This window comes from Candoia aspera, chromosome 6 (assembly GCF_035149785.1).
Source record: "Candoia aspera isolate rCanAsp1 chromosome 6, rCanAsp1.hap2, whole genome shotgun sequence".
NCBI classification, from domain to species: Eukaryota; Metazoa; Chordata; class Lepidosauria; order Squamata; family Boidae; genus Candoia; species Candoia aspera.
In genome coordinates, this window is record NC_086158.1 from 39,220,380 (window position 1) to 39,243,196 (window position 22,817).

At 43.3% G+C, this 22,817-nt stretch overlaps 1 protein-coding gene across 1 annotated transcript in view; it reads right to left on the reverse strand.

The window, feature by feature from the left end:
- RAB6B (RAB6B, member RAS oncogene family) overlaps nt 1-22,817 on the reverse strand; it is a 69,713-nt gene that overhangs the window by 39,853 nt on the left and 7,043 nt on the right. The window contains exon 2 of the mRNA XM_063306791.1: nt 2,773-2,831. Coding sequence (XP_063162861.1) covers nt 2,773-2,831 — 59 coding nt within the window. The remainder of the gene's footprint in view (nt 1-2,772; nt 2,832-22,817) is intronic.

Genomic DNA, 22,817 nt, shown 5'->3' on the forward strand with positions numbered 1-22,817 from the left:
GCCATCTCCTTCGGGGTCATCGAGTAGATCTTTGGTCTAGGTAAGGGGACGTCGGGCAGTAGGTCGATCCGGCAATCCGTCTTGCGGTGGGGGGGTAGTTGGTCAGCTTCTGCCTCTCCGAAGACCTCGGAGAAGTCGGCGTATTGTTCCGGTAGGTCTGCTGTGGTAGCGGCATTGTCTTGTGTAGTCGCCTCCGCTCGTCCTACAGTGGGGTTGGTTCTGCCCGCTGGAACTGGTGCTCGATACTCGCCGTCGCCGAATGTGAAGGTGCGGGTCTCCCAGTTGATCCGCGGGTTGTTTGTCGCGAGCCATGGCATCCCCAGGACTGCAATGGGCCGTCCGATGTGCGTGACGACGAACGATGTGCGCTCGGTGTGAGTGCCCATTTGCAGGGTGACCGGCTCGGTTTGTAGCGTGGCTGGTTTCCCTCCCGCTGTGGAGCCGTCCAGCTGGTGGAATGCCAGCGGCGTGGGGAGGGGGAAGCAGCGGAGGTCGAGTTTGGCGACTAGGTCGGGGTGGATGAGGTTTTTTGAGCACCCCGAGTCCACTAGTGCCGTGGCCGTGGTGGCTCCGTTGCCGGCAGAGAGTTTGATTGCTGCCATTATTACGGGGCTGTCGTCGTTCCGTCGAGGTGGTCCGCGCTGCTGTCCCACCGCCTGCCTCGCCACGCGTTTCAGGGCAGGCGGGGAGCTTTTCCCGCCGGCTGGTCGGGGTCTGCGTTATCCTCTTCCCCCCAGTAAGCGTCCCAGCCTTCCTCTGGTGTCGCTGTGGCCACGGTCATTCGGCGGTGAGGGGGCGGCCCCAGGTTGGGTGGTTTGGGGCTAATTTTCGGGGTGGGTTTGGGCGCACTGGTCGGCGGTCGGTTGGCGAAGCAATCCACCGTCTTGTGCCCTAATTTGCCACACCTCCCGCAGGGCTCCCGCTTGAATTTCTTTTTTGGGTATATGGGGCCGGCCATCCCCACGTGTGGTGCGGGTACCTTTTTTCCGGCATAGTTTGTGTCTTCCGTGGTTGTCATGAGGAAGGTGCGGTGCGCGTGTTCGGCGAGGTGGATCCACCCGTGTAGCGTTTCTGGGTCGTCGCGGTAGAGGGCCCATTGGAGAACGTCGCGATTGAGCCCCCTTTTGAACATTTCCAGCAGGGTGGTCTCGGACCAGTCGCTGACCGTCCCCGCGAGGGCTTTGAACTCCAGGGCGTAGTCAGGGACCGTGCGTGTGCCCTGTTTAAGTCTTTGGAGTGCGCTTTTCGCCCTTACTTTGGCTAGGGGGTCTTCGAAGTAGTTTTTCATCTCATTGATGAAAGCAGGGAAGGTGGCGAGGGCGGGGGAGCTGGACTCGTACAGTTGGACGTACCAGTCCGCCGCCCTGTCTTGGAGTTTGATCGCCACGGCGGCGATCTTGTCGGCCTCGGAGTCGTAGGAGTGTCCGTGCCTCCCCATGAACTCCCTAGCGTTCGTGACGAAGAACGAGAGTTTCGTGGGGGTCCCATCAAAGAAGATGGGGAAGTCCTTTGGGGCCCGGGCGTTTTGCGCGGCCCTGCCTCTCGCTTCCCGGTCTGTGGTGTCGTCCGCCTGTGCCGTCTGCTGACCCTCCGCTGGCCCGTGGGGGTTCGGTGCTTCGCTCGGGGTGTGGGCCTGTGCGGGGATGTCGTTGGGTGGCGCGGGGGGCATAAGCGACTGGAGCATGGTCCGGAGTTCCGTCAGTTGAGCCCGCATGGCCGCGAGTTCAGCTCGTGCCTCCTCGTCCACAGCCCGCGCCGCCGCTGGGGCCGGTTCCGTTGGTGCGTCAGCGGGGGTGGGTTGCCGGCGGGGTTCATCCTCCCTCTGCCGTGGGTCCGCTTCCTCCGCCGTCTGCTGGGTGTCTCCATCGTCCTCCTCCGTGTTGACCGCCGTTGGGCTGTCGCTCCACGCCCGTTGCTGGGGTGCGATGTGGGGCGCGGGGTCCTCCGCTGGTTTCGGAAGTCGTGCTGCTCCCTCCCGCGGTCGGGTTGCCTCCGTCGCCATCTCCCCTTGGGGTTGGAGCTGAGGCTCGGGTCGGGTGGGGTGGGCGTCCATGGCTCCGGGAGTCCGCGGTGCCTCTGGCCTTGGTCGGTCCTCCTCTGTCTCTTGCCGCGCGGCTCGCCCTCCTTGCCTGCGCCGCTCCGGCCTCATCTTGCTGGTCTTCTCGCCGTCTACTCCTCCCGCGGCTCGTTGTCGTCCGGTGGGGCTCGGCGAGGCTGAGTTTATGACTCTCAGCTTTATGTCATGCGCTGCCTGCCTCTGAATAACACTCAGACACTGGTTCGTGGATCAGGCTCTGATTTATTCACAGCGCAGTTACAGCGTCGGAAGAAAAAAGCTGAGAGTGACAGGAGCACGCCGGTGCGGGGTTTAAATACCCCGCGCCGGTCAGCGCCCCCTCACTCGCAGTCACGTCACCCCCCTTTGTCCAATACGTTGCCCTGCCGGTGGGTGAGGGGTTGTGAGGCCCCGCTGGCGTTCCGGGATCGCCCCTCATTGGGTTTTCTATTCATCCGGTGATTGCTGTCAGCTGGGCGATCCCCGTTGTATTGGCGCTGATGGCTCGGGTGTGCTCCGTGATCCGTTTAGTTATTGTTTGTTGGCCGTTAGTCGTTGTGAGTTGATGGCTACTTATCTTGAGCCCCTTCTCCTGTTTCCTTGCTATTGTCATGTGTGCCATTGCGCTGATGACTTCAGCTCAACGGCACTCATGACATCCAGAAACATTATTTTTCATTAGCATATATCATGTGATTGAAAGTAAAAGAGCTTACCTGGTATGTGTTGTCAAAACTGTCATACATGAACCTTGTGATCAGGGATGTCTTCCCAACTGTAAAGGAAAACAACAACCAGAGATTAAATAGTAGACATGAATGTTGAGATCAGTCACAATCCTGTATTCCTCATTCAGCCCATAAGCAGGTATTTTAGAAGCACAATTCCTGATCAAATCAGATGTGATAATGGGGGTGCCTAAATTTATCTTCTATTAAAAGCATTCACAAATGACCTTGGGGAGAAAGAGAGTGAAAATAACATCAGCGGGCTGTGAAAAGCATTCAACAAGGTGCTTTTGTATTGGTTCCTCAAAGCTGGATCTGTAAAAGGGAGACAGGAACAGCCTGCTCTGAAGTTAGCCCACTTCTGGGCTAGGGCATCCAGACATTCCTAAGAACTGTGTATTTCAGGCACAGTGAAATGGTTGCCAAAGTAGTAAGTTGGGAGCCCAGCAGTTGAAGGCCATCCACCTTGACTTTTGAAGCAGCCACTTCATTCCATCAACTGGCAGAGACAGCTCTGGTAAACAGGAAGCATTTTAAAAAAGGTCCTTTTAACCCCTCTCACCAAGCAATGATTCATTCTCTTCAAACTCCCAGACATTCCAAATGCCTAAGTATATACTTGATCATTTTTGTAACATGTAAAGCATACCTAAATATATAGCAATTTTAAACTCCTAAGCTACCCAAAAGTTCCAGGAAACATCTCACTTGAAACAGTAGTAAAACTACATTATGTTATTCCATCATAGCCTGGATAGACAGCTTCTAATTATTGCAGGCATTCTTCAAAGTCAAACTACAACAATATTTATTAGGTTATCCCTAGTTTACTATTAGCTTTTGTTTATGAAAATAATTTCTTAGGAATACATCTTTGTTACATTCAAAGATATTTTCTAGAGAATTAAAAAAAAAACTGAGTAAAAGAAATGCTTAATCAAAGGTAGTTCAGTGATCTTGCAAGTTAAGTAAGGGAGAAATGACAAGATTAGATCTCGTGTGTTTAATCCAGAGAAAAGACGGAACATTTCCTCATTCTGTTAATGTGGGAGGGAGCTATATTTAATAAATATATAGGAGCCTACACCTCAAGCATATCTCTTTTTTTTTATTATTGGCAAGGAGAAGAATGCACAACATTTTTGACACTGACTAAAGATGCCTGCCTGCCTGCCTCCCTCCCTTCTTCAACCCAAAAAGATCTAAATGTATGTGAGACCCATAAAGCAACCATTCCAGGTACATGATTGATCTGAAGCACTTCAAGCTAGTCAAAACTGACTGTACGGGACATATAACAGCAAAACCATGATTTAACATTATGCAAATTAAAAATGGCATGTCTCAGACCTGTACACTCCTCTTTCCTCTTCCCTCCATGTGCTGGTATTTCCTAAAGGAAATCTGGTTTCTTGGTGAACAGTACATTGCAGGCATATTATCAAACCACTGCTTACCCTACAAGGACGGTGCAAAATTAGGTATTCATCTTATTGGGTAATACTGGCCCCTTTATCTAGTTCCCTGACTGAGGGCTTTAAAATTGGGCAAAATGGGGAATCAGGTATACTTGGATTCAAACAGCATGGATTCAAATTTCTAGTCTGTACAACTTTAAGCAAATGATTTAACATTCTCAGTGTGCTTCAGTTTGATCACTGATACGAGGAATAAAAAGGAGCATATAGTACATAGTCTACAGATCGACAAGCTTTGAAAATCTAGAAACAAAAGCTACCCAGGCAGAGACCCTCTACGTAGGCTAGTCTAAGCAATTCACTTTTTTCTCAGCCACATTTTTGATTTTAGGAGAAACACAGATACATGGGAAAGTGTGTATTATTTAGCAGAGAATCTAAGTAGCTCCCCCTTTAGCATATACCATGTTGATAAAATACCATGTTATGTTTAATGTATTGTTCTATTAATAGCTTTTGCATTAGTACAGTATATAGTATATTGTTGCTTCATTTAGAGACATCCAGACTGAAGTATATAATTTTATAAACAAATAAACAAATCCTCTGTCCTATCAGAAAATGGGGGAATAAAAAGTGTAAAGAAATTGGTCCTAATCTTCAATTCTTTGTTCAGTAAACTAGCAGGATGTTACTTACACTTTTCTGTGGAGTCCTTGGTGCGCTCTGAGCTTGGTTGTTTGCTTGTAGACATTTCATTACCTAACTAGGTAACATCATCAGTGCCATACTTATACTTTTCTTCCAGCCAACCAGTAGATAGGCTGTGATGGCCAGAGTAGGAAAAAGAAGGTACCTTTTCCACCCCACAAATACAAGTTATTTTATTTATCAAGGCTAATGTTACTACTGTGCCAAAAACTTCTTCTGCATTACTTTCAACCATTCTCATTCCATCTGATAAAGTTTCTTTCATCACAGTTTCTAGTACTTGCTTTAGTTTTAAGATAGGTGAGTGACCTGTTTCTGACTGTGCAATTAATTATCTTTCTGTAGTCTTCAGCTTCCTGGCTTCCTATGCTAACCCAAGAGAAGACTCAATGACAAAACTCCTAATATAGGATGGTATCTGATCTGTCCTTCTCTTGACATGCTCCCATATGTAAAGCATCTCTCAGAAAATCTACCTTTCTACACACAACAATGAAAAAACAGCACTCCTGAGTATGCTAATTAAATGCACAAAAAGGAAAACATTTTAACCCAATCTTGGTTTAAGACCATCTCCCCCCTAGGAGACATTGGTTAATTAAGAAACTTTACAGTGCCATTCATCAAGAGCCTTAATTAAGCATGCTAATTCCCTCTGTGTTGTGCCTGCTGAAAAGATAGGAGCTCTCTTTAGGTTTAATGAACATCCTATGCTTAAGGCACACCAGCAGGAGTGCAACAGCAAGGATCTTTATTGGTTGGAATTTTTCACAGACCCCCATTTCATCAGAATCTCCTGCTGAAAAAAGGAAAATACCATATTTTGCTTCAGCGCTATATTGGGTGGATGGGGCTTAATGCCAGCTAATTTAGCATGCCAGCATTCCAGAGCTGTCATCAAAAATATGATTAGCTTGTGGAAGGGAAGGGAATTATTATTGTTTATAGCGAGTGGTACAACTATTGCAGTGCTTTTTTTAAAAAAACGAAAACAAAAGTATGGCTAGATGGGGACATAGCAGACTGATTTTCCTTTAATGGGAAAGGAGAGAATAAACAATATCGCCTCCAGCAGCCGTCACTATCGGTGCCAGAGACAATTTATTTTTAACACTAATAGGGGCAATGGGAGGAATGATTCCTTGTAGAAGGGCTCCACTTGTACCATGACATTTTACTACTATGGGCGCTATGGACACCAATTCAGAATTCCATCTCAGACCATTTATGCATTGTCAAGAAAGAGAAAAAGGATTAGGAAAATACATCCACAAACACAGAGCAAGATAGGAAGAATATTTACATAAAAGTTGCATTTGCTAATTTATGGGTACAAATTTGATTTTAAAAAATGCAACTCACCATGCCAGAAAAACTATGACTAGGTGACCTGTGTATGTATGGCTTTTGCTTCCACTTAAATAACTATCTTTAAACCAGGTTTGGACCAAGCAATGTTTCAAATTGATCTCTGTAAAATAGGACACCTGGCTACTCAGACATATCTTTGAAGAAATGGATACAGAATGAATTTTGGCAACTATTCTGAAATTGTACCTCTCATTGAATTTATAGCTTATCTTTTTGTTTATTCCAACATTCACAGTGGCTTATAACAAGAACAAAAATTACAGTATATGAACAATGAAAAACTTGCCTCTGGATGGTAGATGTCAGCAATGTTGTAAGAATTCACACACGTTTTTACTAGCCAACTTCAATTCTGTTGATGAAGCAAGCTCCTACATCTACCTTCTCCACTATGGGACTTATGGGAAGGGCTATCAGTTAGAAAAAGATTAACACACGGACCCATCCACCAATTCAATTGCATTGCTCTGACTTCTATAAACATGAAACTATCAAAAGATCCGTTTTGGGTCTTCTTTTTCTGAGAGTTCTTTTGTATGACTGGATTATTCCATCCTATTTTTCTTTGGTCAGATATCAACATGAGCACTATGTCCAATTCTGGGCACCAATCAGGTTTCAGAGAAGTGGAACAGGTTCCAATAAGGGCAGTGAAGGTGATCAAAGGGCTAAAAACATACCCCGTTGAAGACAGATTGAAAGACTCAGACATATTTAGCCTTGACAGGAGGTGACTGAAGAAGAGTATGAAGGTACTCCAGAAAGGATGTCACATAGAACAAAGTGAAGATCTGTTTCCACGTGTTTTAGAATTCAGAACACAGAATTACTTGAAGGCAGATTCTGACTGGACATTGCAAAACAAAAATTCTAACACTGAAAGCATTTTGATAGTGGAACTAATTATCTGCAGAGACGGTGGATTCCACTTCATTGGACATGTCCTAGCCTCTGCTGTTTGTCTGGGATGCCTTAATTTGGATTTCTGCACTGAATAGGGAGTTGGACTCTATGGCCTAAATGGCCCCTTACAAGTCTGATTCTGTGAAATTCTTCGTTTGATGACCCATGACATACAGGTCACACATAGCTGCAGAATCCCTTTTTTGAACAAATGACACAGCTGTAATTTCCTGCCTTTTTTAAAAAATAAGAGAAACAAAGAAAAACTGTATAAACTTTCTGATAGGCTTTACCTATATGAAATGCAGTAAAATGTAATAAAACCTTATCCCCATAAACAGCCTATCAAACCTAGCTATAGCTACCTGTATTAAAAAAACAACAACAGCTTACCCCTTGCTCCCAACCAGGGAATTGTCTGTTACCCCAAAGTTGCTTTCTGTTCTGTAGCAGCTGCCCTTTCTAGACCATAAACATTCTGAGAGATAAGAGTAACACAGCACACATGCTTATTTCTAAGAGCCTTTCTATTCACCAGTACATTCCACATTCCACAGAACACTTCTAGCAGCATATTGTGAGTGTACATGTTCACATGCTCACATGCATACAGACACATGCATCTTCAGCAAGAATAAGAACCGGCAGTACTACTGTTTTTGGTATACAATTCTCTTATTAATATTTGCATTTATAAACTGCAAATAAACCATGCCTATGCTGAAGATTAATGCCTCAGAAGAAAATATTTGAGAATTTCACTGAGTACTTTCATACTGTCAGTCAAAAGCCAACATGCATCTAATTCTGTCCTGAACACATTTTCTGTAATAGATAAGTTATGTAAAACAGTAGAAAATATGGGAACATTACAAATAGAAATAAGGACTTCTGATTTCCCCATAAAATTTTGCATTTCAAGAACAGTAATTACTCAATAAAAGTCTTGCCTGAAAGTATCTTAACATTTTCTGTGATAATCCATAAAGTGATTGAAAACTGCTGGTACAGTAATCAGACAGAAATAACTTGGCAACCCGATTACATGCCAGTGTTAGATTTTCTTTAATACTTTTAGAGATAAAAGTATAATCCTTTGTGAATTCCTATTTCCAGAAACCTGTTAGGCCTGAATGGTTTTATGTATTTGTTAACAGACAGGACACAGCACATTAAATGTTAGCAGAAATGCTGCAAATGGCACAACACTAGAATGGGTATCTCATTTTTATGTTTCTAGTTCTTATAAAAGCAATTATTTACCTATGATTAAAAGCCTACTCTTTTAAAAAACGTTTTATTTGTTTTTCTGATCTTTAAAAATATTAAATGTTTTTAAAAATATTTTTCTGTAACTGAAATCTGCCCAGAGAAATTTGGACACTGGGCAAATTAGAAGTAAAATAAACTGAGGACGAAGAACAGCAGTTTCCAGGACAAAGACTGTGAATCCCAGACCAAATAAAGTTCTAACATCTTTCATTTCAGGCACAGAAGGTACCCCAACTGTAAGCAAATCAAACTGGCAGTGTCTTAGAAAAGGGGGAGAGGAGAGAGGACAGGCCATAGAGCACCTCATCAAGGACATAGTAACGGGCTTAAAAGTGAAAAGATCAGTCAGTGTGGATGAAATGGTGCAAAACAAAAGATGTCAAGGCTGAGAGATAGGCAAGAAGATACTCTCAGTAGCAGCAAGTTCCTTGGTATCAGACTGCAGAATCTGCATGGCAGGTTTTTCTTGCTCTTTGCTATGTGGACTTGCTAAATAACTTTGTCATTAGCCAATGGCACTTAGGGAAACTATGAAGCTTTGTTCTTAAGGATGGATTTAAGTAGTCATTTGCATGTGAAAATGTGAGTTACCTAGAATTTCCTTTTGCATCACAGTAAAATAGCTTGAACACAAGCTAATCTAAAAGTCAACAAGGCTATGCTACATAGGTGAATTTAGTTTAGTTTGTGTCATCTTACTGTATATGGATCCTAGAGCAGGAGGAAAGTGTTTTTATATAAGGGATAAAAACATCCAATTGCTAGGTAGTATCTCATTTGGTTGATACTGGTTCTACTCACATGACAAACTTAATTGAGTCAAGAATGCCTGTCTCCCTACTTCTAAAACAGAGGTGTCCTAGAGAGGTCCTAAAAAGACAGTTTTTCTCTGGAAACTTAGTCTCCTTTTCATGTTTGCCATAACCTGCAGCTGCAAAGAGGTAAAAAAAAAAGTGGGAGTGTCCCAGTGGTCCTGACCTAGATGAAACCACCACTTTTTAAAAATAAGTATGTTTGGGAAAAGTAATTAAAATCATGATGCAACAGACTCCTAGATTCCTTCAAAGTAGCTAGGACTTCTTGAATGGCTGCTATAAGACTCACTGAGTTCATCATGCTTGCTATCTTTCATCTTTATTTTTTATGTTTTATTGATTTTATTGCAATTCTTCTATACTTAAAACAACAAACAGCTTTGTGGCATTTAAAATAAGAAAGTGTCTTCTGACTAGCACATGAATTATGAGATAAAGTTCCTCAGAAGCAGGGAGTATCATCTTCAAAAAGGGGTGGAGGTCCTTGTGCACAAATCTATGAGCATGTCAAAGATGTGGTCTGCACAGACATAGAGTCTGTCATGGTTTGACTGGGCCAGGTAGTAGAGAATGAGAAGATACTTGGTTGATGCCCCTTCTGGAGCCTACAATTCTGCTTTTTTATATGCTAAACCTTCCTTCCTTCCTTCCTTCCTTCCTTCCTTCCTTCCTTCCTTCCTTCCTTCCTTCCTTCCTTCCTACCTACCTACCTACCTACCTACATTTTGTATGTTCTTGTCAGTGAGAAGTGGCTTATAATGAACAATGAATATGCAAACTCTATGTTAAAAAGTATAAAATAGTATTCAATTAAAAAGTAATGAAATAAAGTAAAGAAACAATATCTATTCATACAGGAAGTCTTGAGGTGCCAGGGGAAGCGAGGAATACCCCTACTTGTCTGTCTTCTTGATCTTGCACACTATGAAAGCCTTTCTGGAAGAACCCCAATCCCATGCTCTCAAAATTCCAAACATGTCTCAAAGGTTGCCTGTCTCTGCCCTACAGTGTAACTGCTGTCTCCAGCTTAACACAGAATTATTTCATATCCTTGCTGCTAGGCAAAAAACATTTCCAAATAATTTAAATGTACAGGAGAAATAAAAGTTTATCTTTTCCAGTATTTTTCTGCCTAACCCAATCACATTAATTTTGCCTAAGGACTTTATGTAGGAGTACTGGCATTGCATGCTGGTCCCATATACTCACACGGCACACTTGCAGCCCAAGATCCATGCACAGAATCCAAGGAGGAGACAACTATCCAGCCAACAATCTCTGTAACACTTGCCTCAGACAATCCAGTTTTTTCAAAGTCCAGTCAAAGGGAGTGCTGAAAACTGCTTCACACGTGCATTGCCTGAGAAACTGATGAGCAGTTACTCAGCAAACCTGAAACAGGCAGGCTATTTGTATTCCAGGCACATGCACCAGCAGCATCCTGCTCTGTTTTAGAAGAGAAATGCAACCCTTCTAAACAACATTTTGAAACATACTTGGAAAGTAATAAATTGAGCCTCAAGATGTGATTTTTGGACCTCACTCTGTGATCTAACAAAAGAAATTATGAGAAACAGCATTGGAATGCCCGTAAAATTAAATAAGGCACTTTTGCATTTAGTAATGCCTTGCTCCATGGATCAGTACACTGGAAAGCAAAACTACTATTGTGCATCCCTTCCAGTACTCCAGATCCACCTGGATCCCTTGGCTCCCTAGCTCTGGCCTCTTAAGCGCAGGCTGGCAATGCAACTCTCAATGATTTCACCCCCCAAATACCCTCAGGTCCCAAATAAAATACAATTTAATTTGTGGGGTGAAGCAAAGGGAGGGGAGTTCCTCAGTCACAAGACCTCATGCAAGAACACCAGAATCTTGCAAAATCTCACACGAGATTTTCTCTCCTGAGAGCCTTTTTATTTCTGCAAGAGCCCTGACCATCACATGCTAGCAACAGGAAAAGGTTATAAATGCTTGGTCTTTGGAGTTTTGATCTGTTGCCATCTTCACAGAAACACAATCAGTCTTTACTAGCTTAGCATTTTGCTTGCCTACGAATCTAGAATCTTTGGAAGGCAGGAAAGGAGTAGACAGAACATCCCAGAGTCCCAACAGTTCACCTAAAATTCCCCTCACATGAAATCACATAATGCTTCGCATTCAGGGATTGTGATTCAATAGACTTGTTTATTAAGGATGGGTATTAAGAAAAGTGAAACAGAAGAATAATGAAACAAAATGAGAAAACTCAGTTCTACAGGAAACCTAATATAAATATGCAATAATTTCTTCCCATACATCATCTTACAGAGATTTGGAGGTCTGATTTCATATTATTAAAATCTAGCTTATCTGAAACTCCAGATGAGAAGTTAGTATACTGTGACCAACCCAGAAGTTTTATTCACAGAGAGATATACCCATGATTAATTCAAATAAGCCATTTTGGGGGAGTTCATGTGATATTCTAAATTATTGACTAGCAACATCATCTAAGTTCAGTTAACACACAAGGCTAAAATGGGTTAGCTGCTTTACTGTTCAGTGTGTTGTACAAACAGAGGCAGAGAGAATTGCCACTTTACTGCTCTTCTTGAGAAGACACCAAAGACAGGGAAAGAAAAAGGACAATTTTTATCCATTAGCCAGGCAGCCTAGCCAGATCAATACTAGATCAAAGGTGTCTAGCACAAAACAGCCTCAGCAATCCATCATGGAGGTCATAGGCCTCTTTGACGTTATCCGTGGAACCCAGGAAAAATCTGTCCTGACTGAGCTGCACCGACTGGACAAGAAAAAGGTATTGTGACTTTGAACAAATAACTGTTTTGTAGTCTGTCTAGAGACAACTGTCTGCTTGTGATAGGCTGCTGATTTTGAACGGAGCACTACTCTTCTTCATCACATTTTTCAATAGTAGTACACAAATCCAACAGTCTCTAACATTCTCTGTGGAAGTGGGGGTGGGGCTAATTGTTAGGTGCCACTAAATAAAAGATACTAGCATACATACTATTTCTGCAATGTCTGCAAACCAAAAAGACGTCTTCCAATCTTAGAGCAGTTTTAGATGATTATTGGAGATTGACCAACTTCTTTTTTTCAGAACCAGAAACTCAAATTCCATTTAGAATTTATGACACTGGACATTCCAAGTTTCCAATTTCCCATTGGCAGGAACTAATGCCAATCTCTGCCTTGAAGCTCTTTCTTTTCCCACAAACCATTAAGCTGCTTTAATGCCCCAGGGTCCTTAAGTGGGCCTTTATGGTGATGTTGAACTAGTCACCTACATTTCTGCAGATTTATGTTGCAAAAACAAGCATGGTATGAAGAAGCAAGGGCAGGAATAGGTGATGGGCACCACTGTAGGCTGGTTTTGATGCCCCCTTCCTGTCAGTTGCATCTGCTCATCTCATTCTGGGTTCCTGCTACCGCTATAATGAGAAAAAGCAGGGGGGCACTGCAAGACTAGCCTTGATGGTTTCTGATCTTTCTACTCAATGCAGGATGGGATAAAATGGAATGGCCAGGAACAGGGATTTCAGAGTAGATCAAAACAGGTACTTGGTGCACCCTTTACATCCTCATGAGTTCCATAAACGTCTGCATAGATTTTATTATTTTAGATGGAAAAACAGAAGGACAGCCAGTTTGGTCTAGTGGTTAAGGTGCTGGGCTAGAAACCAGGAGACTGAGAGTTCTAGTCCTTAGGCATGAGAGCCGGCTGGGTGACCTTGGGCCAGTCACTCTCTCTCAGCCCAACCCACCTTACAGGGTGTTGTTGTGGGGAAAATAGGAGGAGGAAGGTGTATTGGGTATGTTCACCACCTTGTATTTATAAAAATAATAAAGGCGGGATAGAAAATAAATAAATAAATAAATCTTAAAAGCACCAGGAAACGATACTACATGCTGCTATTGATAGATACTTCCAATTTATATTCATGACTACAAAGCAGCACACTTTTTCCATTAGAAGTCCTTGGGATCAAATTTAGGGTCTTTTGCTACCATCAGTGTTCCAGAAAGCACTCTAATTCCATTTTTACCTCTATGGTTGTGCTGTTCTGAAACTATTGCTCTGAGTTCATCTAGAACTTAAGTTAAACCATTGTGCATAGGCAGATGACACCTAACTATTTCCTTCTCCTTGTATATGCCTCAGAGCTGCTGGAGCCAGTAAGAGTCCAAATGAGACCCGATAATCAGAAGCTCAGCAAGATGAGTGGTATTTGAGACTTGCAAAATACGTAAACTTGTTCAGAATGGGATGCCATTCATCAAGAAGGATTAGTTTCATGATTTAAAGATGCTCTTAAATTTTATTTAAATTGAGATCTTTTTTATTATACTGGTTGAAATAGTTTTATAGCTATATGGTGTTTCATTTACTCATTGATCTTGTAAAGTGCTCTGCAAATCCTTTGGTGCCCAAAGAATGGAATATTAAATTTAAATTATTACATTAATTTGTATACCATCCAGAGCATACAGATGTACAGTATGCAGATGGAATAACAAAGAAAACGTTATAGAAGTTCATAAGTGATAAAACAGAGAGGAGGGCCATTAGGGTGATATGCTTAGCACCTTTTGGTAACAAATGGTTTCTCCCATGTCATAGCAAGAATTCTGTGGTCCCTTGGCTTGAAAATATGCACCTTAAACAGTAAAACTTTTCTGTGCAACTATAGTTGTTGCTTGATTTCCCAGAATAGTCTTTCAGAGGTTGCATGGAAAAGGGAGTTTCCAGATGAACCTTCTCCAATTTAGCACCCTCCAGAAATCTTGGGCAATGCCAAGTTGGGGAAAACTGTTTTAAACATCTCCCCCAAAGATCTCTCTTCTATTTAGAAAGTTTAATTATTTTTCTGATAAATTTTCTGGCAAATGTGACCCTTTCCAATTAAAAAAATACAACTTTTTGCTACATTTAATTCATGGGCTACAATTGGATACATTTTACAGCTTCTACTATGTCTCAGTTGGGTGTTCATGTTAATGAAAAGATACCCCCATTTTGTAATTTAGTTGCATTTTATTTATTTTTATACTTTGGAACAGCCTTCTCTGACACGGTGTCCTGCAACTGTATGGACTAAAATGCCCATCGTTTCCCAGGGTCCAGCTGCAGGGAAGTTTAAGAAGGCTGAATGTTTCCTCACTCCATAACTGGAACATTTATCTAGGGGTATGTGTGTGCCTGAACATGGATGATGATGATGATGATGATGATGATGATGATGATGATGATGGGGAGGAGGAGGAGGAGGAGGAGATATGGTTTCTTTAGGAAATAGCAAAACCATTTCCTGAATGGAACATCTACATTTTCCCTTAAACACTGAGTACCAAAGGTTATAAGGAGCCAGGGAAATAGAAGATTCAGTCAGGAAGAAGGAAGGCATTTGGGGATGATATGAATTCATGCATGAATGAAAGAGTTAAACCATAAACCGACTACTGAGAAAACAGCAGATGACAAGAGCTATGAGGGGAAACACAGAAACCACCAGAGACAAGCAATGGTACTGCCAAACATCCTGATGCATAATTAAAGCCCATCCTGATGTCTTATGGAGTGGAAACCACTCTTCCCATGTCTGCTCTCTCAATTAGTTATGCTTGGGCAGCAGAAGCATCTGTCACAATGAACGGGGCTTTAAGGGTGGGGGGATATTACTGTAGTGGGAGGGCTACTCAGACACGCATTGACAAGGATGCAGCACCAAGCAATCCCATTTTCATAGCAGCACAGAATCTGGGGCGAGGAGCAGGCATCACCTCTGGCTGCTGACTCTGGCAGTTCCCAAGTAGCTGCTCTCCATGCAGTGGGCTGGAACAAATAACACTCAAGTTTATGTGCCGTTCATAGCACATATGATGTGCTTTCTCCTCATCATACCAGCCAGCAACGCAGCCTCTTTAGCTGCACTTCCACTCCATCACAGTGGGGGAGAAGCTATTCCATTCGCTTTGTGTTAACCACTGGCCTTTGGAAAAGTGTGATCCTGACAGCAGGTACACAGATACAGAATGCTGCTATTCAGTTGCCAAGCAACCAGCGGTAAAGTGAGCAAGAAAGCGAGAGAGGTCAGAGGGAGCCGGCAGACCGACCGGTGATGAGCTTCAGGCCACATCCCTGACATGGGCAAAAACACCCAATTAATATGGGATTCAAGCATAAAAATGCTCAGAGATAAATCTCACCAGCCTCAGAGAGGACTCACTCTCTCCTATGCAAGAGTAGACAGGACTATAACCACTGCAACACATCCACTCTTATTGAGGAGAAAGATGTATTGAGCACCATGGGACCTTCAAACTGAATAAATACGCACAGAACCACATGTTTAGTTATCCTCCTGAAACTACTGCATGGGACTGAAATACTGAACTACATTCAGCCCAGGAAAGTCTGACTTTCTCAATTAATAACTCTTTTGAAACTTTGTAAGATTTTATCAGGGGTGCGCTGCTAATAATGTTAACAAGGGTTTCTTCAGTTGTGGGGAGCTGGGTGGGGGAGAGCAGAGGAGAAATCTTTACATAGTAATCTGAAATAATAAAGACATCCTGCTTCTCTTGCTCTGTCTTTCCTGCTATCTATCTGAACCCAAGTTAGGAAGGAAGGAGGGAGGGAGGGAGGGAAAAAAGGGAGCAATTTATGTTTCCAGCTAATAAGTAGAGAGCTTGCAGCCTCTCAGGTCTTCTTCCAGCACCCAGCATCCCTTTGGTGGGATTGAGCTGCAGCCCTTGTACCTGCTCTCACTCCTTCTCCCCTTTGGAGGTGACCAGTCCTTCCTCAGTGCTGCTTTCTACCCTCTAGTGTTGCAACATTTTATTAAAAAAACAATTTTTAAAAAAACAATGAGCTCCCACTAGCCTCCTCCAGCACAATCTGGATTTGCTGCTTCTTGTTGAAAGTTACTAGAATCAATGTACATGTATAGAGCACAACTCAGTCCTGTGGCCATAATTCCCCCTTAATTTTGAGTTTTATTTTTGCCAAGAAGTGATACATGTGAACTTGAATATAGCTGTTTTTTGCAACGAAGAACAGCTGCATAATCTAAAATGGCATGCTTCACTTGATTTAGATTGGTATAAGGCAAGATAAATCACTATTTATGGTGAGGTGGAAATCACTGAGTTTTGGAAAATCCTGAAGTTTGCAATTGTATCCAAAGGTATTTTAAAAAACCCTAATGGGATGAGGGGACCAAAAAGTCATTTCAGTGGCCACAAAACTGTGGCTAAGTAGGAAGAAACTATGTGTAACATTTTGTGGAAGAGAAGCCTGAAGACCACAGTGGTCAGATGATAATGCAACTTCAGTAGGGCTGTGTCACATACTGTATGTGGGTGAGGCCATAATTTTCCTTTTTCCCCTGTAAAGGCTTCCCCAAAGATTCTCTGGACTTCTCCAGAAGTCCTGCACTTGGGTGATCTCAAGCTTCCACTTGCATTTGGCAGCAGAGCTGATTCATTTCCATCTCAGCTGTGGTGAAATCATAGGGAAGATTATCTTTCCCATAGGAAGAGCAGAACCTCTACAGAGCTTGTGAATGGACCAATTTCCTATTGTTGGGAACTCTTGTCTCAATAAGTCTCCTAACTTGCAGGCTGAAACCAGTCTGCCCACTTACCCATAGAAATTCTACCACTGGAGCATTGTGCCAAGACCGTACTATTTCACAGTTATTCTACATGCAAGAGAGGATAGTACCTTTGCAGCTTTGCAATTATCCATCATAGTAGCTACTCAGCTATAAGAAGGGGAGGGGGGGAGGAAAGGGAGGAAATGTCCAATCCTTTCAAAGGATTAAAAGAGTTCTCATAACTCCAGATTGAATGCTATTGTGAGCTCTCCTATTCCTAATCTTTTGAGGCCAACAGGTATGAAGACAATCAGTTGTCATCTTTAAAATGCTTTATAGAGATTGCAATATATGGAAATGGTGTGGTGTGGAATTGCCCTGTGATATTATTTAGGGACCTTTGGTTTGGTTTGGTTTGGTTTTTTAAAAAGATGGCTAAGGCTAAAATTTTTACATTTTCAATTTCAAAACTGCAGGTTTTGGTATTCGTAGTCCAAGAGGAGTCTGGGACCCAAAATATAGGTGGGAGGCATATATAAAGTCCTGGAACTGCAAATTGCCCACCTCTCATTTATACTGAAGGTCACCGTTTTTTTTAATTAATTGCATTCCTATTCTATCTATCTCACATTTTCTATAAGGACCTCAGGTCACCCTACATGATTTTGTTCCCACATCTTTGATTTTGTCCCCATCCCCATTTTTCCTTACAATAATCCTGTGAAATAAGTTAAGCTGAAAGAACCAATTGACCCAAGATTATGTAGTGAGCTCATCTCTAAATGGATATATGAATCTCCTCAGTTGTCTCTCTTAAAAAAGGATGGCAAAACTCTTCCAAAGTTGGGTGTTGGAAAAAAAGTCCCTAGGACAGTTCTGGGAAAGTTAAACTGTAAAGTTTTTTGGCAGCAATGAGGTAGTGGTTTGTCATTGTCTTTTTCTGGGACATTCTTTCTAGTGTATCTATGACTGAAATTTCCTGGTGTATTCTCATCCAAGGACAACCAGGTCTCACTCTGCTTAATATTTTTTGAGATCAGTCAAGATCACCATTTCCTGTGGACACCAGTCTACAGTGACATTTGCTGAACTTTCAGTAAGCTATCAGTTCTCCACAACTGCATAAGACAGCTCTTTGCTCAACTCAGTATACAGTAACATTTCCCCATGCAAGTATGTTCTGAAACTGAAGTTACTGGGGGAGATGGGTATTCCATATGCAGCTGGAAGAAACTAAATTCCCCGTACCTTAACCTGTTCAAATGCTCTTTTACTTCTCAGCCTTCCCCCTTTCTACCTTTATAGTTTGATTTAATACATTGGTTTTAAATTAATTAAAAATTCAATTACGTTCCAAAAATTGATTCATAATGTTACAGGTAAAAGCTAATTAGTGCTCTGCACCAAGTTTTCCTAAAAAGTTGAACAGTTTCTCCCCTTCAAATTCATCCTGACAAGAAAAAAAAAGTTTAAACAAACTAATTACTGAGCTTCCAAATGCATGATCTAAAGGATATTTTATTTGTATCAACTCACTGAACAAGATACCACTATTGCAGGAAAAAAGCTCAAAATCTTGAGATGCATGAACATTCACTGATGCCGTTCAGAAACTGGACTGCTCACATTCTTATAAACTGAAGAACATAATAATCAGTAAAGCAACATTTCATTATAATAATAGAAGTCAGAATTTGAAGATTAAAATGAAGCTGATCTTGATAACAATTCCTCTCTAAATGACAAACTGAAAAAAATCTTATATGGAGATAACTGCTATAAAGAATTGTGAATAAAAATAAGAGGGTGGAAACTAAAGTGAAAACAAGCTTGTTCTGCTTTGTTCAACCTCACAAATCAATTGGTTCAGTTCAAACACAAGGCTATTGATACAGGGAGCTTAAAGCAGTTGCATTTCTGCCTTGGGAGCTGCTTCAAAAGCAAAATTTCTTATACTTTCTTTCACAACTTGTGATAACCATTTGCAACTACCGCTTAATCTAGTTTAAACAACTTAGCCACCAGGATCTGAATGTAACTTCAAGAAGACTTTACCTTTTTAGAGAGGACAAAAGCTATCTATTCAGACAAGGTGGACAAGAAAGGGTAGTATGAAAATGAACTCCTGCCAGGTTTTAAAGGGAAGAAATGGGACCATGAAGGGGGAGGTGGGGGAGACAAACCTTTTTGGTCAGTTGGCAATCCTGTTAGAAATGAATGGTACTGACCAAAAAAAAGAAAAGAAAACTTTCAGTTCATTAAAACTTCCATGTTGGCCACAAATAATCAGGCCACTATTTCTTTGTCACTAGTCCCATTTCTCAGATATTTTGAAGGGAAGACAGTTGGCTTAATGGCCGCCGCCTTGCTTTTGCTAATACCTTGTGCGAGGAAGAAGGGGGTGGGGCGAAGCACTGGAAGTAATGAAATGCACCAGAAACAATGAAATGTACCGGGAACTATGAAATGTATAAGTTGCCCATACAAGGTAATGTCCAGTGTTGACCCCAGGTGATATAAGTTGCCCATACAAGGTAATGTCCAGTGTTGACCCCAGGTGATCGATGTATTCAAATGTAAGCTATTGTATGAAGGATGTATAAAAACTGAAAACCTTTGTCTCTGGGTGTGGCTTCCTCCGAGCACGTTGCTGCCTGTGCCGTTGGATCGTCCACCCAGCTCCTTTACTTAGCCAAATAAAGAGCTGTTAGTTTTCTGAAGCCTCTGCCTGGAGTCTTTATTTTCGGCGTTAAGAGTCTCCGGTTTAGTTTAGGGTTTGCTGGAACCTTACACTTTTCTGGCGCCCAACGTGGGGCTCGAAGGCAACATTCCTTCGGGATGGGTCTCCACTGACCCCCTCATGGAAGAACCCTTTTCCAGCTCTTGCCTTCGGACACGGCTCCCGGGGAAAACTGGCTTCGACCGGCAGCAACGTCAAGAGCGCTCCCGAAGAACTTTTTCTTTCAGTGACTTCGCACTGATCGACAGCCGGGAGACCCCATTGAGAGTCTGGACCCGAACAACCAAAAGAGGCTTCACTAGGGAACGTAGGAATGGGAAATAACGGTAAGTGACATCTCCAGTGGGGAGATCAGGTTTGGGGAGTGCTGTGTGAGTGAGAGTGTCTGAGATGTGGGAAATTTTTACTAGGAACTTGCCCGCAAAGTGATTGTGGAGGTCTGCTCCACGGTTCCATTTTCTCGCAAGAGGAATGGCCGGAAACGACCAAAGCAAAAAGTTGAGTGACTGTTGAAGTTTGGGAGAAAGCACTCATTTGGGGTTCCAAAGATGGGAGAGGGTGACTGGCCACGCCCCGAACTGACAGAAAGGTCTGAGAAATCTCCCAGGAACCATAGGTCTACTCCTGTGTTTGGCCTTTTCGCCCTTCCAATCTCAGGAGATGGTCTTTAAAGGTGCCCAAGGTTGCTGGTAGACCGCCCCAGTCTCAATTGTCCTACCTCTCGTCTTTAAATCCTTTCAGGTCCAGCGCCTGCTGGGAGACGGGAGGAATTGGACCAGGCTTTGGGGATCGGGAGGTCGGAAAACGCCTAACGCAGGATAGTGGTGGGTCCTCAACAGGAACGAGGATCATGGGCAACGGAAAGAGTAGTTTGCCTGTGGCAAATGAAAATCCACAAAGGAAGAATAAGCCATGTACCCCATTGGATTGTGTTCTAATCCATTGGGATACGTTGAAACCGGTATTGGCAGTAAGAGTGAATTTTAAAAAGACCAGACTTTGGGCTTTGTGCTCTAAGATCTGGCCAACTTACTTTTTGGGCTTGCAACAACTGCCCTGGCCCGCAGAAGGGACTGTGGACTCCGAAATTATTAGTAATCTCTCCACCTTTTGTGCTTCCCATGACCGAGACGAGGACGAGTCATATAGCCAATTTTTCTTTAATCTGGCCATCCGGCCGGATCTCCAGAAATCCTGTGGACTGAAACCCCTTAATTTGTGTCCCTTGATTAAGAAATCCGATGTGTCAGTCAAACATGACACTGAGGAGGAATTCCCACCTCCCTATTTGGACACCAGTAACAGGAACCCCCCGGTTTGTGAGGAACTAGATGAACGGGGTCCGTCCGCACCTCGCCTCCACCCAACCCTTCCAGAACAAATTTTGAGCCCATCCCATACTCGAACCGGACAAGCTTATGGTTCCCTTAAGAGGGTTCCCTCAGGCCCATCATTGCTTGCACCTCTCTGTCAAGTTCCTATGGGAACTCGACTTGCTTACGTCCATACCCCGTTTACCACAAGTGATCTTTTTAATTGGAAAGAAGGACTGCCCCCTTATAGGGAGGCCCCACAGCAATATGTGGATTTGGTTCAGCGGATCATTGCTACCCACCGGCCCACTGTGCCTGATCTTTTTACTCTTTTATCTGCATTTTTGGGTGCCAAAGATCGTAGGCAAGTGCTAAAAGCTGCAACTGTCTCTTATATTGCCGCTCGCACCCAGGGACTCCAAGATGGTGGAGCAGGAGAAGCATGGCCGGATCCCAATATTCTTTTAGTCCCCAGTTTTGAGTCAGACCACAACACGGAGAATGGAATGGCTGCCCTCCGTCACAGTCAACAAGCCATTCTGCACGGGCTCCGAACTGGAGTCCCCAAGACTGTGAATTTTCACCTGGTCCATCAGATCCTACAAGAACCCAAAGAATCACCCACTGATTTTCTGAATTGTCTCAAGGACAGATTCAGACGATACACGGATCTTGACCCTGACCTCCCAACTAATGAAATCATGCTAAAAATGATATTCATAGGGCAGAGTGCCCCTGACATTAGGAGAAAGTTACAAAGATTAGAAGACCCTACCACCCAAAATTTTGAAACCCTGATCCAGATGGCGTTCACTGTATTCACCCAAAGAGAGTAAGAGGAGGAGAAGAGGGAGGATAGGAAAATGAGAAAGCAGGCCTCCCTGTTCGCACTGGCCTTACAGCCTCATAACCAAAGGGATGGTGTGAGGCATCAGGGAGCCGCTGGGAGAAGCACCCCTCTCCAGAGAAACCAGTGTGCTTGATGTAAGAAGATGGGACATTGGAAGAATGAATGCCCACTTCAAGTACAACACCAGCAGGGAAGGAGGCCTTTTTCCTCTAGGCCCCCTAGGAGTCCTCAACCAGAGTGACCCCAGCTTCGCACTAACCTTATGAGTGCGAATGCCCCTGAATTTTATCCTGAAACTTATTGACTGGGCTCCAGAGGACTTCATGTAACCCCCAATCCTCTGGTGGAGTTGGACATTGGGGGAAAAACATACCCCTTCCTGGTAGACACGGGAGCAACCTATAGTGTCCTCATGGACCCCTCCATCCTGGCCCTAGGATCCCACACAACCCCGGTTGTGGGAATAGCGGGAAGGGAAGAGAGTGCTCGCCAAAGTCAGCCCCTAACAGTTCAATCCCCTCTGGGCCCCAAAGTTGAACATTGTGTCAACCTTGCCAAGTTCTCCTCAGCAACCCTACTGCAGTGAAGGTTGAAGGAATCAAGGTGTGGGTCCATGGCACCAGGATCAAGAAGGTGCCACCACCCTCTGAACATTGGCAAGCTACACAACTGGACGGCCTAAAAGTCAAGTTCAACAGGACAACTGCATCTCCAAAAGATCTATTTCCTCCAGATAGACTGGACTCAACTTGAAGTTGTTGGCCTCGTCTCCTTGGTAACTTTGAGAATTGCAGTGTTGTGTTATTGCTTTCCCAGGTTTTTCTGTGGGGAAGGTGAAGATGGCTCTGATCTCTATTTTGGTCCTACCGCTTGTTTTGATCCTTTTGACCCCAGAGATGGTTCACTGTACACCACCCCAGTCATGTGACAAGTGCGTAGTTTCCACCCGCCAGGGGCATGTTACCATCTGCAACCTGGTGTATCACACATTGTACGAATGCAGCGGGAGCATCACCACCTGTGTGCACAATGAAAC